At 43.0% G+C, this 16,345-nt stretch overlaps 1 protein-coding gene and 1 long non-coding RNA gene across 2 annotated transcripts in view; one reads left to right on the forward strand and one right to left on the reverse strand.

Annotated features, from left to right (window-relative positions):
• Positions 1-1,833: 1,833 nt before the first annotated feature.
• Positions 1,834-16,345, reverse strand: part of LOC114935077 (multicopper oxidase 3-like) — a gene marked incomplete at its 3' end in the record, with an annotated part of 105,792 nt that continues 91,280 nt past the window's right edge. The window contains exon 4 of the mRNA XM_085483354.1: positions 1,834-2,107. Coding sequence (XP_085339480.1) covers positions 1,834-2,107 — 274 coding nt within the window. The remainder of the gene's footprint in view (positions 2,108-16,345) is intronic.
• On the forward strand, positions 6,043-6,295 carry LOC146723005 (uncharacterized). Its single transcript, XR_014924811.1, has 2 exons — positions 6,043-6,144; positions 6,218-6,295. It is a non-coding gene; the product is annotated as an uncharacterized LOC146723005 (long non-coding RNA).

The raw sequence follows: 16,345 nt of genomic DNA on the forward strand, positions 1-16,345 counted from the left end.
AGTCCGGAATAAACTTGAATTGAATAAGCTTACATTATACAGTGTTATAAAATTTAAAAAATATATAAATATAAATGTAAAACGGTATTATAAAATTAAAATTAATACTGATTGAAAAACGGTGTTATAAATTAAATAACATGTTTAAAAAATTGGCAAGTAACAAACATATACTCACAGATATAGTTCATAACGAATACGCACATTGACAGCTGCATGAGAAACTTATATAATATAGGTAGAGACCGGAAGAGAGCATGTTATGTATGATAGTAATATCAGAGACCCACTGAGAAATGTTAGGATGTCAAACTTTTAGTTAAAAGAGGGCCTAAAAAGAATAAAACGTAAGAGGGTGGGGGAACTGAGACAAGTTAGTGGGGAGGAAGCGAGTACAGGATTGGCAAATAATCTTCAGATAGCGACTCAGTGTCATTTTGTTTATTCAAACCCCTAAATTGTCTTTTAATATGTACCATTTCCGATATGATTTTTTCCCAAAGTTTCGGTTCTTCATCCAATATTTCCACATTGTTCCAATCGAAATCACGATATATCATAGTATTCTATTTTATGGGTGGAAATGACCGAAGGGGATGAAATGTTGTTAATATCAGAACGATGTTCTTTGATTCTGGTTATCAGTCTCCTTTTTGTCTGTCCAACACGCTTCGCAATCCGAACACTTTATCTTATATACTACATTACTACGAGACGAGTTGTTTAGTTTATCGTTACCTGATTTGATAAATTTATTTAAAGAGTTAAAATAAGAGAAAGAAATATTAAAATTAAATTTTTTTAGTAAGCCCACGAAACTTCTCTGATATATTTCTGACATAGGGTATTGTAAAAAAGTTATTATTAATTTTGCTAGTGGAACGGTCAGTATTATTACATTTATGGATTAACTTTTTTATCCTTTCGTTGATTGTAGTAAAAATTAAAGGTAGCGATAATCATTCTCAAGAAGGAAACTAATAATCAAAACCAGATTTTTTTCGTAAAAACATGGGTCCGAAATTCTAAGAACTCTATCTATTAAGCCAAAAATCACACCTTGTTTATGAGAGATGGGATGGTGAGAGTGAAAATTAAGGAACCTCCCAGAAAAGAGTTTATAAAACCAGTCAAAAACCAACAAACCCCTGTTAACAGAAATGGCGATATCTAAAAAACTGATGTGGTCACCACCAATCTCTATCGTAAACTATAGTCTATTATGAATTTTTTTAACATGTTTTTTAATTTATAACACCGTTTTTCAATCAGTATTAATTTTAATTTTATAATACCGTTTTACATTTATATTTATATATGTTTTTAAATTTTATAACACTGTATAATGTAGGCTTATTGTAATCTAGTAGAATTTTCTCTGTTTTTAATATGATAATAATTATTCTTTAAAAAAAGTCATATCTTCATATGATGTCGAGTAGAATTGTTTACAAGTAATTATTATTTTGTATTACAGTTTTTTGTTCCTAAGACTTAATATCTTGGCCAATTCCAATGCGACACTTATCGTATAATGCGTGCGTTTTGTATTTGTTATTTCACTGCGCCTCAATATTTAAATGATTATAATTTGTAACTCTATTTTAACTGAAGATGGTTTAAAATAAACCGAAACGTTTTATTTTTTATTTCACTTGACATATTAGTCAATTATTTTTATAGCACGACTTTCTTGCTACGGCTCTTTGCCCTCTTTTTGTAATTTGATAATTATACAAATTCGAAGTTGTGAATAAACTTTTAAATTACATAAGTCTTGAATTTTCAAATTATTATTTTATAACGTTTTCAAAGAGATGAGCTTTTTCTTACCGTCCAATTTCCTCTGCCATTGATTAAGAAATTTTCCGGAATTTGTCCACGATTTCTTCTATATCGACCAGGAAAACGTTCTAACGATAATTCATGAAACAAGTCGCTAATAACAATTACGTGTTCCAGACGATCCATATTATACAAATTATTAGAAGGATTCAATTGTGGCGGATCACGTACAATGAGGGATCCATACTGTCCATCTATCATATGCACCGATATATGTGAATGATAGAAATGTGTACCTGAATTGTTTGCTATAAATTGGTACCTGTGGAAAAAATTCAGAAATAATGTTAAAGAAAATTTAAAAAAACTTAAGAAAGAGATAAAAAATAGCTTTAAAACTTTCACATATTGACTATTATAATTCATCAAAATTTTTGCATTAGAAAAATTTTTGTTTTATTAATTAATCACTCTTGATATCTTATTATATGTGTTGAATACTAGTGTAAGGAATAACCATACTTTAAGATGACGGTAGTTGTCAGCGTGCAGGGCAATTACATGGAACATAGGCGCATGCGTTTCTGCGATATCGCAGGGTGATTGGCTTTTGCCTCAGAGAATGTAGAAAGGGCAACGCGAGTCGGTCAGATGAGTAAATCTTGTTAAGATAAGGGAATAAAGATATTGTTTAACCGGGTCTTGGTGTTTTGCATCTACCTAATCCACGTTACTACATTCTATACGTTTGCCTTTTTTCAACGTTTTCCCCTTTAACCCTCCTCTAAAGAAAAGACCATTCTCAAAACCCCAAATGGGGTGGAGGCTTTCCTCAGACGTAAAAGTGGGTTTTTCTTTAAAAATTTTTTTTTTTTTTCGGGTTTTTGGGTTCATCTTTGTTTTTTCGTTACGGTCGGTCTTTGTTCTTTTCTTTGGTTGATGGGACCTATTTTTCGTGTTAACGGGAAGTAAAAACACCGGGGTCGGTGATTGTTTTTCTATCGTCGCATATGGGTTGTTTTGGGGCCCCCGACTTAAGGGTTTTTTGGCCGTTCCATTGAAAAGTACCGGTTTCCCTTTTGGGTTTGGGCACTTTTACACAGGAAAATTTTATTTAAAAGAAGCGGGCCCCAATTTTTGGAAAGCGCAGTGCTTTTTCCGGAAACTCCCGATGAGCGCAAAGAAAGGAAAAGAAAAAAGCCTGCGTGAAACGAAATGGGGGGACACATCAATTTTTTTCTAAAGTTCAATCCCCGTTGAACTCATAAACCCGGGCTTTAATGGGGGGGGGTTGGGGGGTTGGGGGTTTTTTCGTCCTTTGACCCCCTTTGTGATTGCCAAATTTTCCCTTACCTCCCCCACCCCCCTTTTAATTTAAGTTAAACCTTTCTGGGGGCCCCCCTTCAACCCGAATTTTCGGCGGCCGTTAATGTTTCCACCTAAAATCCTTCTGCTTATCCCTAAGGTCTTTTGGCCTTTAATTCCTAAAAAAGAAATAACGAGACGGTGAGGCTCGGCTCAAGATACTCGTATCCGTAATAATTTTTGCAGAAACGCGCATACGTGTCATACAGAATCGACCATCTGTTTCTATCGAAATCCAGATTCATATCGTCGTACGGATAACATTCCGAGTTCAGATAGAGTTTCACGTTGGTTAATTTACAGTTGTCAAATCGACTCGTATCCTCGGACATGACGTTTTTCCGCCCTGTCTGCAGGACAAAAATTACATATCGCGGCTTCTCCAGTTGAGTCGCGGTCTTAATGGCCCACGAATGCTTGGTCGTACGCTGCAATAGCGGAAATTCGTATAGATCCCACGAGCGGAAACCCATGCTGAGGTAACGTCCGCTTTCCAGAGCGCGCAGCATCGACAGCTTCTTAATCTCGCTCAACAACACGTGTGGCATTCGCCATTGTATCTTGAATATGTTGATCGTAGGCTCCAGTGCAGAATTTCCATACAGACAATTATTGTTGTTGCGCGCTCGTATTAGGATCAACTCATGACGCGCATTAATAACTACGCGTTTGTAATCCTCGCAAAATCCCAGCAACATGTGCAGCGGTACGCAAAAATTAAAGTATCCATTCACAGTAGTCGGGCTATCCCAGCCTGCATTTCGCATAATCACGCTTCTATCGGATGACATTGTCACATAGTTTTTCAGCAGACTTGTTATTCCCACATTCCTGTTGCGATCAATCTCCACGCCATCGAGCTCGTAGCGAATTTCGTCAAACATGAATGCGACGCAATTATTTCCCAGCATCACATTGGATCCCTCAACTGGATGAGTTATCCGCAGTTCACCCTCAATGTAGAGGAAACTCTCATACGGCAACGTATATAAATCCTGATGACTGAATTGTTGAGTGACACATCGACATATAAAATCATGAAAAAAGACCCGATAAACAATGTATCTCAAAGAATTAACGACTTATTAAAATCTTGGCAAAAGAACAACTTAATTGACGAACGTACTCTTAATAATTTAAAATGCACGAACGGGAACACTCCAAGAGCATATGGATTGCCGAAGATCCACAAAGCGGGAACCCCCTTAAGAATTATCATCTCTTCTATTGGGAGTCCAACGTATATGATGGCAAATTATTTACACTCTATCTTACTAAATTCAATTCAAAAACCTCGATCGTTCGTCAAAGATAGTTGGGAGTTCGTCAAATCAATAAATAATAAAACCATAGAGTCAACCGATATAATGGTGTCGTTGGATGTCTCTTCACTCTACACTAATATTCCGAAGGAACTAGTCATAAAAGGTATAGAAAAGAGATGGAATGAGATATCGGGACATACTAATTTTAGTTTTCAACAGTTCAGGCATGCGATTGATGCAATATTGTGTTCAACTAGTTTCATGTTTAATGGGATAGCTTATGAACAGATTTATGGGAGTCCAATGGGCTCACCTTTCTCCCCCATACTCGCAAATATCGTAATGGAGGATCTTGAAACGGATTGTTTGTCCTTGCTTGGTTTCGAAACATCTTGTTTCTATAGATATGTAGATGACATATTCATGATCCTTCCTAACGATAAACTGTTAGAGGTGAGCGAGGTGTTTAATAGCTATCACCCAAGACTAACTTTTACTTATGAGATTGAAACTAATAATTCTCTCAGCTTTTTGAATACAATTGTTCATAGGGATGATAATAAGCTCATAACTAACTGGTACAGAAAACCAACATTCTCAGGAAGATACATCAATTTTTTCTCGAATCATCCGACGAAATATAAAATTAACACCATTACCAATTTAGTTGACCATGCAATAATTTTATCTAACAAACGGTTTCATGACTCTAATTTAAAAATTGTAAAGAATATTTTGAAAAATAATTGCTTCCCGGAAAATCTCATTAATAAATATGTCAATGATAGAACCCACAAGCTGTCACAACCTATAAACAATAAGGATAAAAAAATTATAAATGTAGATTCGACGGATGTTTCGAGGGAAAATTTCATCGTCATTCCATATTGTAATCGGTTCACTAATGACATATACAGATTTCTAAACAAAAAGAACCTTAACGTAATTTTTACCATCCCCAAAAAACTGAACTGTTTAATAAAATCGGGGAAAGATAATTTAGATATTAATAAGCAAACCGGCGTAGTCTATTGTATTAATTGTAACAATTGTGATTCTAATTATGTAGGGCAGACAAAAAGACATCTCAGTACTAGACTAGGATTAACGAACACCGACGTAATATTAAAAATTCAGCGAGCAATTTTTCTGTTGTTAGTGAGCACAGAATTAATCAAGGACATGAATTTGATTGGTCGAATCCTTTAATTCTGCATAAAGAAAACAATAGAAGAAAAAGAGAAATAGCCGAAATGTACTTTATCAAGAAATTGAATTCCACTATCAATTTACAGAAAGACACTGAAAGCTTTAGTACGATATATGACAATTTGTTTAGAAATTGAAGTAAAAAATTTTTAACATACATTGTTGGGAGCTATTATTAGTAGTTTATTATTGGTATGTTAAGGCAAGATGACATAAGCGAACCGAATATATTTATTTATTTATTTATTTGTCTTTTTATTATCTTATACTTTTTATATTTTATTTTTCATTTTTTATATTTTATTTTAGTAATTTGCCATATGGTACATCACAATTTAGCGAGAATGTAAATATTGTTAACTTTTAACTTTGACATAATTTTCTGTTTATTCGTTAGTACAGTGTGCTCAGTGGTAGCAAGATGACACAAGTGAAACGCAGTTAATTTACCATCCGATCTTAAGTTAAGTCTCACCGGAGCGTACTTTTAAATGTCAATAACGATATGCAGTAACTCATTGTAAGTCTCATTTGTTACATTTCACGTTTTCAATTTAAATGTTGATTCTGATTGCATGTACATTAATTTCTAGAATGCTTCTATTGTAATTTTGAAAAGGACCACAACCCGTATGGTCGAAACGTCAATAAATATAGTTTAACAAATCGAATAGACAGCCAGTGTAGTCAGTTTAATATCTACTACCTTAGTATTTCATTCCTGGCGAACGAAATTTAATATTTTATTGTTATAAATCCTGTTGTTGTATGGGTATTCTTATCTCGTCGCTGTATCCAAATGTTGTGTTGGCAAACGGGTTGTATGTGTGAGTCTCAATCTTGACAATGCGATCGTCAAAGACTGGCTCTTCCTCGATGTTGAGAATCTCAGTCATTGTTCAGATGGCGCGCACCGCAAATCCCAAAGATTGTAAAAACGCAACGTTTGACGAGGTGAGTCTCTTCTTCGCGGTTGATTTGATATTAGCGAATGATGTTGCTGCTAGCCTGATTGTGTTCTTCGTGTCTTTTTTCAACATGAGCATCCCGTCGCACGAGGTGTTGCTGTCGCCCGCCGTCGTACGTGCAATCTAACTGTTATTTCTTCGCCTCGAAGATCGAGCAATCGTCCCTTCTGGTCGACAACGCGTAACACTAAATCAGTAATGCTCCGTACGAAGACCGGCAGGTAAATGATCTGCGCCGGCGTTTCCGATATCTTATATCCTGGTGGTACCCTCGGTGAAAATTCGTGTATCGTGTGAACGAGTTTATCGTTGCTGTATGCACCCGCGGTCACGTTACACTCTATGCGGATAATGTTCACGTTGATAATATTAATCGCCACGTTCGATTGGTGCATTTTCGCGGTTGCAGTATACGATTCGAGAATCCCAGCAGCGATCCAATGTTGTTGGGCATGCTAAAGTTTACTCTGTAGGCACACTTGATCTCGCTTCTCATCGTATTGTAATTAGCGCGGAGCACGATTGGGTAATCTTCATCGTCGACACCTTTATCACTAACAGCATTATGTTTTCGGGAAAGTGCGCGTTTCAAAAATTCATGTATCGCTTGCAGCTCGTACGATCCCTCGGAAATTGTAATTTTCGCATCGTCTTTGCCGTAGTAAAATTTATTATTCGAGGAATTCACATTCGATATAGTGTGATAAGTTTCAAAATCCGTCAGACCGAGCTCGTAGTCCGCGTCGCTCAAATCTATGGGTGGAAAGTAGGTCGCCGCGAGGACGCTACTCTTCCCAGTCAATGTTAGTGTTAGCGACATGTTGACAAAACTGAGTTAAATAGCGCAATGTCAGTCTTTAAATTCGCTGCAAGTTGAACTAGAATTCAATCTCATCTCTCGGAGAAACTGCAAGCACAATTGTCCACAGATACTCTGATCATACGTTTGATAAGAGGTGTAATTGTATTCCAATTTCGGCACGTTTAAATATTGCACCAATTCCTCGGGTGGTCGAAGATTGCCAAAACTGTCGAAATAGATTGCGCGATTTCCCCTTTTTGCATACGCCACCCAATGAGTGCCAGGACCGTCTGTGCTGTCCAGATTGACGATACCGCTCTCATTTTCTCGCGCGCCATTTATCGGTAAATTATTGCGCATAAATACGTCTTTGAAATATGGAATGTGCATACGTTTTGCAAGTTGTAGCAATTGCACATTTGTAGTTACACCTTACGGCATTTTTAACGTTTTTTTGACGTTTTTTTTTTCCTCGCTCCTCGTCCATATTTGTAAGGGGCGAGATACAGTCCGCGGCCTTCCATGGCGCGATTGTGGCGTAGTATCTCTTGCAACTGACGTTGGCGCGGCTTTATTGTCGTTTACCGTTTTTGCTACGCCAGCCGCTCCGCCGACCAGGGATCCAAGCGCGCCCAGCATTGGTAAAATCGGCAAAAATCCGCCTCGTTTTGCTGCTGAAAGTACCCTCCTCCTCCTCTTTTTCGTCCTCTTCTTCAAGCCCATGCCGAGCTTCGTCTTGGCCTTCATCGCTGTCCAGACAACTGCGGCCGCGGCTCTCTCACCGAGACTCGAGTCTTTCGCGACGATGCGAGTTTTCGCTTTCTCGGCGAGTACCTCATCCGCCGCGTGTCTCTCGGTGAGTTCGCTGCTCCGAGAGTACGCTATATCGTGTTCACGACACGCCGCGTCCAATGGGTTGACACCTTGATCACCTCTAGCCAATCGCTGTTCTAAATGAGTTCCCGGGCCGCAAAATTGATAGCCGGGGATATGAAGCTCGACCGGAAGTGCGTTTATCGTTATCGCACGATTTAATACACCTGTGCCTATTTTCGTTGACATCCGCTGCAATCTCTAGACGATACTGAGCAAAGCGCGAGTCCGCGCAGCTATAAATAGACGGACGTTGGAGGTCAAATCGGGAGTGAGAAAATGCAATTCGTGCGACAACCTCTGACGATACGAGTGATGAATTACGACGACAGAGTACGCTGCAGCGTGAACGAAGGTGTGCGCAAACACGGTACGATGCTACCGACAACTATACGCGCGATCGTTTGCGGCCCCTCCAATTGTGATAAAACCAACGTGTTGATAAGCCTGCTGGAAAGTCCGCACGGTGTGCGTTTCGAGAACGTGTACGTGTACTCGAAATCGCTGCAACAGCCGAAATATCGCTATTTGAAAGATTTATTGACGCCGATTGACGAATCTTTCAAATAGCAATATTTCGGCTGTTGCAGCGATTTCGAGTACACGTACACGTTCTCGAAACCGAAACGCACACCGTGCGAACTTTCCAGCAGGCTTATCAACACGTTGGTTTTACCACAATTCGAAGGGCCGCAAACGATCGCGCGTATAGTTGTCGGTAGCATCGTACCGTGTTTGCGCACACCTTTGTTCACGCTGCAGCGTACTCTGTCGTCGTAATTCATCACTCGTATCGTCAGAGGTTGTCGCACAAATTGCATTTTCTCACTCCCGATTTGACCTCCAACGTCCGCCTATTTATAGCTGCGCGGACTCGCGCTTTGCTCAGTATCGTCTAGAGATTGCAGCGGATGTCAATCGGCTACTTTACATTCTCAAATAACAGTGACGTCATTCCACCGAGCGAGGCATGTCCAAATTCAATTTTTGTCTTTGATGACGTGGCATGCGACAAGCAAGATACGATAAGAGAGTACTTCTCAATGGGGCGCCACTCGAACATCAACTGCTTCTATCTCTGTCAGACATACGCGAGAATACCGAAACATCTTATATATACGCGACAACGCGAACCTGCTAATCCTGTTTAAACAGGACGCCACCAATTTGAAGCACGTGTACAACAATCACGTGAATACCGACATGTCGTATGAGGATTTCGGGGAGTTATGTCGTACATGTTGGCAGCAAAAGTATGGATTTCTAGTGATAGACAAGGACAGCTCGCTTACGAACGGGCGATACAGAAAAGGATTTAACGAGTTCGCGATACCGCGGAGCCATTAGTCGTCGACAGCACTCTCTAGAGTTTAGGATGGCTGATAATATTTGCGAGCGTGAAAAGGTTGCCAAGGAGATTGCGAAGACGGCCGAATCGATCCGCAAGAAACATCGCGCTTTGAAGACCGGACAGATCGATGATGATATCGCCGTCAAGACTCACTTTAAACCTATTATCGAGCCGCTACAAAAGATTGTCGACAACGCGACGATTTCGGTGAAAAACAAGCCTAACACCGACGACGACGACGACGACGGTGTGAAGATCGAGACACAGTATGAGGGGGAGACACCGAAAAAGAGAAAACATAAAACTATCAAGCGATATAAAGAGGAGGAGGAGGAATTGAAAAAGAGAAAATATGATATTTCGAAGCCATTGGACGCTTCACTGCCGATAACCTTTACACCGATAAGCGCACAACCTGTGATACCCAAAGCACTCGTAGACGAAAATGTTTTGGAAACCACGCGTAACCTGTCCGAAATACCCCTTCGACACTGGTTAAGATCGCCGAAAGGTCGACAAATGATGCGAAAGAATTTGGGACCATTAGGACGAGAATACATGGACGCTCTCCTCGGTGCTGATGAGAAGAAAGAAATTGATAATGTATACGGAGTCTACTTCGGCGAGAATGAAATGCGGCTCGGCAGCAAGCGATTCGCGAGGCGACACGCGGTACATTGGAACGCCCGGATTGTACGAGTTGATCTTCAAGAAAAGACCCGATTACCAGGAGGACGATTTGCAAAAATACAAACACATATTATTGACGACAAACGTGCATAAACGCAATTTTGATGTACAAGGTCGTGTGAAGGGTAGCAAGGGGGACAAGTACAAATATATAATCGCACCGTTGACGCGGGTGGAGAGCCCAAAATCTGGCACTGGAATGCCTCGCGCTATGACGCTAACCGACAATAAGATTGATTACGTGCACTGGGACGACCCCAACGAGCTAGTGGATCGCCTACGATTGCTCGACGCTTCGCGCCAAGCTGGCAACAACGCGCACGACAACGAGATCCTGTCGATCATCGAGAAACTGCGGGAAGCGGGCATTATTATAAATTAAACAAGGGTTCTGACAATCTATTCAGTCCATCGCGTGACACTCTACAAAGCATTGCAAAAATGTCTATCAATAAATTTGGATTATTCGAGCCGGCGATCATTGGCACACATTGATGAGAAGATGTGTGCGTAAAAACGCTCTATGTCGCGTCGCTACAGATTATGACGCGAGATCGCGCAAGATTCGCCGTGTAGCGCAACCTAAGGCGGATACCGATGCCGTCAACAAATTGTACCTGGAAGAGTGCTTTAAAACATTGATGGTCCAACAGAAAGAGTTAGATGAGAAGCTGGCTGCGTTAGAGAAGGATGAGCGTTGGAGACTGCGATAAAAGAACTTTTGCGTGCGCCAAACACTACCTCAGACATCTAATGAGCGGTTGGCTCGGAAACGTCCATCAAACAAACGTCTAGAAGAAGGGATTCTCGAGTGGTTACGATCGACGTGCTACCAAACAACAATGAGTGGTATCAGTGACCGACCCGGAAGCAGCAGCTGTGAACGACCCGGAAGCAGCAGTGAACGACCTGGAAACGGTGGTGAACGTGACCGCTACGATCAAGGTTACGATCATGTCAAACAGGGTTGCGTCCTTAAAGGTTACATACAAGGCTATCACCAACTCAGTAAGGGTTGCGAACAGGTCAGGGACGGTTACGATCGATTCAAAAGCGGCTGCAAACGGATCAGAAACGACTGTGAAAAAGGCTGCAAACGAGTCAAAGACGATTTTCGAATGGGTCAAGGACAAGAGTGAACAACGCTATAACGACTACCTAACCCGAAAGAACTTTAAGACAACGTGAACGAACCCCGAAACAACCTCGAAACAACGTGAACGAACCCCGAAAGAACCCCGAAAGAACCCCGAAACAACGTGAACAAACCCCGAAACAACGTGAAACAACCCCGAAATAACGTGAACGAACCCCGAAACAACGTGAAACAACCCCGAAACAATGTGAACGAACCCCGAAAGAACCCCGAAACAACGTGAACGAACGTGAAAGAACGAGAATGAATAGTAAAAATAACAACGAGCAACATAGTTTGGAGAGAAGGCAGTTGGTAAACGAGTTGCACGCGTCAGCGAGAAAAAATTTTCCCATGGAGAACAGACAGAAATAGTGGTTTAATAGGAAAAGGTTGTAGGGGGGGGGAAGTAGAGGAGAGAGAAAGGGGGTGTTAATGCGTAAGAGAGGGTTGGATATAAAGTAGGATCACATGATGGTATAGAAAAGGGGAGGGGGGGTGTTAGAGGAGGGTAGGTGAAGGAGAAGGTGGAGGGCGGGAGGCAACAGTGGGAATGTTGGGGATGGTGGTGTACAGATAAGGAAGGAAAAAAGTGGGGGAGGTTGAATAAAGGGGAGAGCGTGGATGAACATGAGGAACTGGGGATAGAGGAGGGGGTTTGGGGTAGGGTTAGTTGTCGGATTTCGAGGGGGCTCAGAGGGTTAAGAAGACTGGCGGGAAATGAGGGGGGGGGGAAGTGTGTGGTCGGGGGGAGAATATGGGGGAATGGGGGAGATTAAGGGAAGATCAAGGGTAGAGAAATGAGGGGGTTAGGGGCGTGATGGGTGAGGTAAAAACGAGGATACGATGATCTGTGGCAAGCCGACATTGTCGAGATGCGTCCGTACTCCCGTTTCAACAGAGGTTACCACTACATACTCACCGTCATCGATGTGTTGAGCTGCGTGGGCTGTACCACTCAAGAGTAAAGGAGGAAGCGAGACAGCTGACGCAATCGCTGAGATAATTCGAGACAGCAAGAGATGTCCGAAAAACATACAAACCGATAACGGGAAGGAATTTTACAACGCCGATGTGCAACGACTTATGCGAAAACATGACATTAATCACTATTCGACATATTCGGTATTGAAGGCGTCGGTCGTCGAGCGATTCAATCGCACGCTAAAGAACGACATGTGGAAGATGTTTACGCTGAATGGCACTTACAAATGGTTCGACATACTGCCACGCCTCGTATCAGATTACAACGGACGCAAGCATCGAACGATTGGTATGCGACCCGCCGACGTTACCCCCGCGATCGCCGAAAGACTCTTGGTTACCGTGTACAATCGTGTAAAAATCGCGGGCCCGGCAACGTTCAAAGTAGGTGATCAGGTACGCGTCAGCAAGTACAAACAACTTTTCGAGAAGGGTTACACGCCAAATTGGACAACCGAGGTGTTTAAGATTGTTAAAGTGCAGCGTACTAATCCCGTAACATAACTACTCGAGGATTATTGCAAGACATCTATCGCTGGAGCGTTTTACGAGCACGAGCTGCATCGCGCAAATTGTCCGGATGTGTACCTCGTGGAGAAAATACTGCGCAGGAGGGGTGACGAGGTTTACGTGAAATGGCTGGGATTCGACAGTTCGCACAACTCTTGGATACATAAAAACAATGTTATTTTAATGTATTTTATTCAATCATTGTATAACACTATATTGTATACCATATATATAAAATATATAAAATATATATATATAAAATATATAACAAAAAATATATATACTTCTCATTAATACATCATCACAATATAATAAATATAATAAATATAATAAATATAATAAATATAATAAATTGTAGGCATTTTTTATAAAGACGTTAACCGACGATGAGATTAGCTGATTTACGTGTTTTGTTTGTCGACCTCGTGCCGGGTACTTATTTATTTGTAATATTTATTATTGAAAGCGTTCTGAGCGATCCTTTGTTTGTCGAGAAAACCGAAAACACAGTTCTGCGCGATGAACGAAGGTAATTCTGATTGGTCCGATGTTTCGGGTAGGGAAGGTTTTAACACCGGGTATAAATATGCCGACTTTTTGGGAATCGAGACATCATTTGTTGAGAACATCATCTTCGGACCGTTTTATCGAGACCCAAGCACGCCTTCTCTCACGAACCGGCAGAAGATCTTTAATATCGAGGCGACAGGAAGGAAGATAGAATAGAAACGGGACTTGGACATCGAAGACGTTTTCGACTCGCAATAAACATATATATATATCTTCCGAACCTGACTTCTTTTCCTGATTCAACTAAATTCATCCGGCCTTCTCCTGCATTCCTACATTTTAATAATCAATAATTAATTGATCGATTCGATATTCGATATAGTATAAAAGATACGGCTACAGTTCAGTACAAAAGATACGCCTACAGTTTATCAGAAGTGGGATCGAGGCGTTGCACCCAGTTTCGCGAATTCGGCCTGAGAGAGGCGATTCGGGAGTTCGCGATACGCGTCGAGTGTGGGACGCGCGGGTTGAGACGATCAACGCATAGTGATCTTTGGGTTGCGCGAGTGTCGGGGACATCGCGGAGTGCCCGAGGAACCGATCGAGCAGATCTGAGGGACGGTGGCGGAGTCGATGCAGCCGAGTGATTTCACCATCGCTGAGATGAAGGAGGCTCTTCGTGAGAAGGGACTGACCTTGGGAGGGTCGAAAGCCGAGCTGATGAGCTCGGCTTTCGACCCTCCCAAGGTCAGTCCCTTCCCAAAGAGGGCTGCCGTCGGAGGGAGCGAAAGCGGAGTTGATCCAGAGGCTCGAGAAGATCGGCGAATCCGGGCGTGTGGGCCGAATTGAACAAGCGGCCAGAGGGGCAGCGTTCAGCGGGTGCCTCGCGTCCAGAAATGGAGAGTGAGATGGGGGAGACCCTGGCGGAGGACGACCTTCTGGAGGAGTTTGCTGCGGAGGAGACCGCGTTGGAGAGGACGGCGGCGAGACGGGATGCGGTGGTGCGAGGGCACGAGGGCGCCTCGTCCGCTTTCCTCGGAAATTTAGAACGCGCCGAGTTAAATCTCTTGCGAAGAGAGAGAGATTTGTGGGAGAGAGAGAGGTCATTTTTTCAAAGGGAGAGAGAGCTGCTTCGCGGCTCTTCGGTGGCGTCAACGGGATCGTCTGGTGGTGAAAGTTTTAGGGGCGTCAAGGAGTTGTTGCCGGAATTCGACGGAAGTGAGAATACGTTTTGGAGGTGGAGGAGTCAGCTCGGACTTCTCAGGGACACCTATCGTCTTGACGAAGGCGCTACCAGGATCCTGATCGGCTATCGTTTGAAGGGACGGGCATTGACCTGGTTCTACTCCAAAACCGAACACCTTGCAATGGGGATGGAGGAGCTGCTGGAAGAGATGGCGCGAATGTTCGACCTGCGTCCGGCAAGGATCACGCTCCGGAGAAAATTTGAGGCTCGCATGTGGAGGGGCGACGAGCCATTTAGCAATTATTATCACGAAAAGGTGATTCTTGCTAATCGTGTCCCGGTAGCTGAGGACGAGCTTCTTGATCATGTGATTGAGGGCATTACGAACGTGCAATTGCGGAACCAGGCGCGTCTGATGAGGTTCCGGTCGGGAGCGGAATTGCTGGAGGCCTTCGAGAGCATCGTGTTCGAGCGCAGAGACAGGATGATGGGGCCGCCCGGAGGAGCGAGACCCGCTGTCGGCGAGGGATTAGGAGCGGCGTTGGGCCCGGGACGGGCGGAGATCCGGGGAGACAGGGTGAGGCCAGATGCGGATGGTGGAGCCGGGCGGCCAGGGTTAGAGCGGACGCGGTGTTTTCGCTGCGGTGAGGTAGGCCATATCGCGGCACGTTGCGGGCGGCCGCCGACGGGTCGTGCGTGTTATGGTTGCGGGGCGTCGGGACACTTGGCGGCGGAGTGCCCTGGGCGTGGACGGCCAGCGGTGGCGGGTCCGACGGCGGGATCGACGGAGATCGGGTTGGCGGACGCGGTTCGGCCCGCCGCGTTTCCTGGACCGTACATGGTAAGTGTGGATATTTTAGCGGCAGATGAGGGCGCAGATTTTAATTATACCGACGACGCGGTGGTTGATTCGGGATCACCGATCAGCCTAATAAGAAGTAGTAACGTCCCAGAAAAATTATGTTCACTGGTCGATCAAAGCGCAAATCAATTTCACGGTATTAACGGTTCTTTACTCTGCGTAAATAGTATTTTTTATTGTATTGTAAAAGTCTGTGGCGTCCAAATCCAAATAAAGTTTTATACAGTACCGGACGACGCAATGATGTATAATGTTCTTCTCGGAAGAGATTTTTTGATGTGTCCGTCGATACGAGTTACGTTCGGAGAAACAGTAAAAATAGTAGCGATTGAGGAGCCGAGTACTTTTGGAGAAATTATGATGATTGAGAGTGGTGACGTTTCGGTCAATATGTGTGGCGAACTCCGAATCGACGAAGGTATTGGCGAAAAGAGCGTTAGAGAGATCAGCGAGGCGCACGAGGCAGGTTACCTCGATTGCTTGCGGGCGGAGAGCGGCGCGCCCAATTTTGAGATGACCATCGCATTGAAGCACGAACAACCGATAGCGTCGCGCCCGCGGAGGTTGTCATTCGCTGACAAGGAGGCTTTGTGCGGTATTTTAGACAGGCGCTTGAGTGATGGAACCATACGACACAGCGATTCCCCGTATGCGAGTCCCATCGTGCTCGTTAGGAAAAAAGACGGAAGTATTCGTTTGTGTATCGATTATCGCGAACTAAACAAAATCACGGTGCGAGATAATTTCCCCACGGAATTGATCGACGATAATATTGATCGCTTGAGAAGCAAAAAATATTTCTCGATTTCGGGTTTAAAGGATGGATTCCATCACGTCAGGATGCATC

This window comes from Nylanderia fulva, unplaced genomic scaffold (assembly GCF_048542155.1).
Source record: "Nylanderia fulva isolate GAGA-0341 unplaced genomic scaffold, ASM4854215v1 Scaffold246, whole genome shotgun sequence".
Lineage (NCBI taxonomy): Eukaryota > Metazoa > Arthropoda > Insecta > Hymenoptera > Formicidae > Nylanderia > Nylanderia fulva.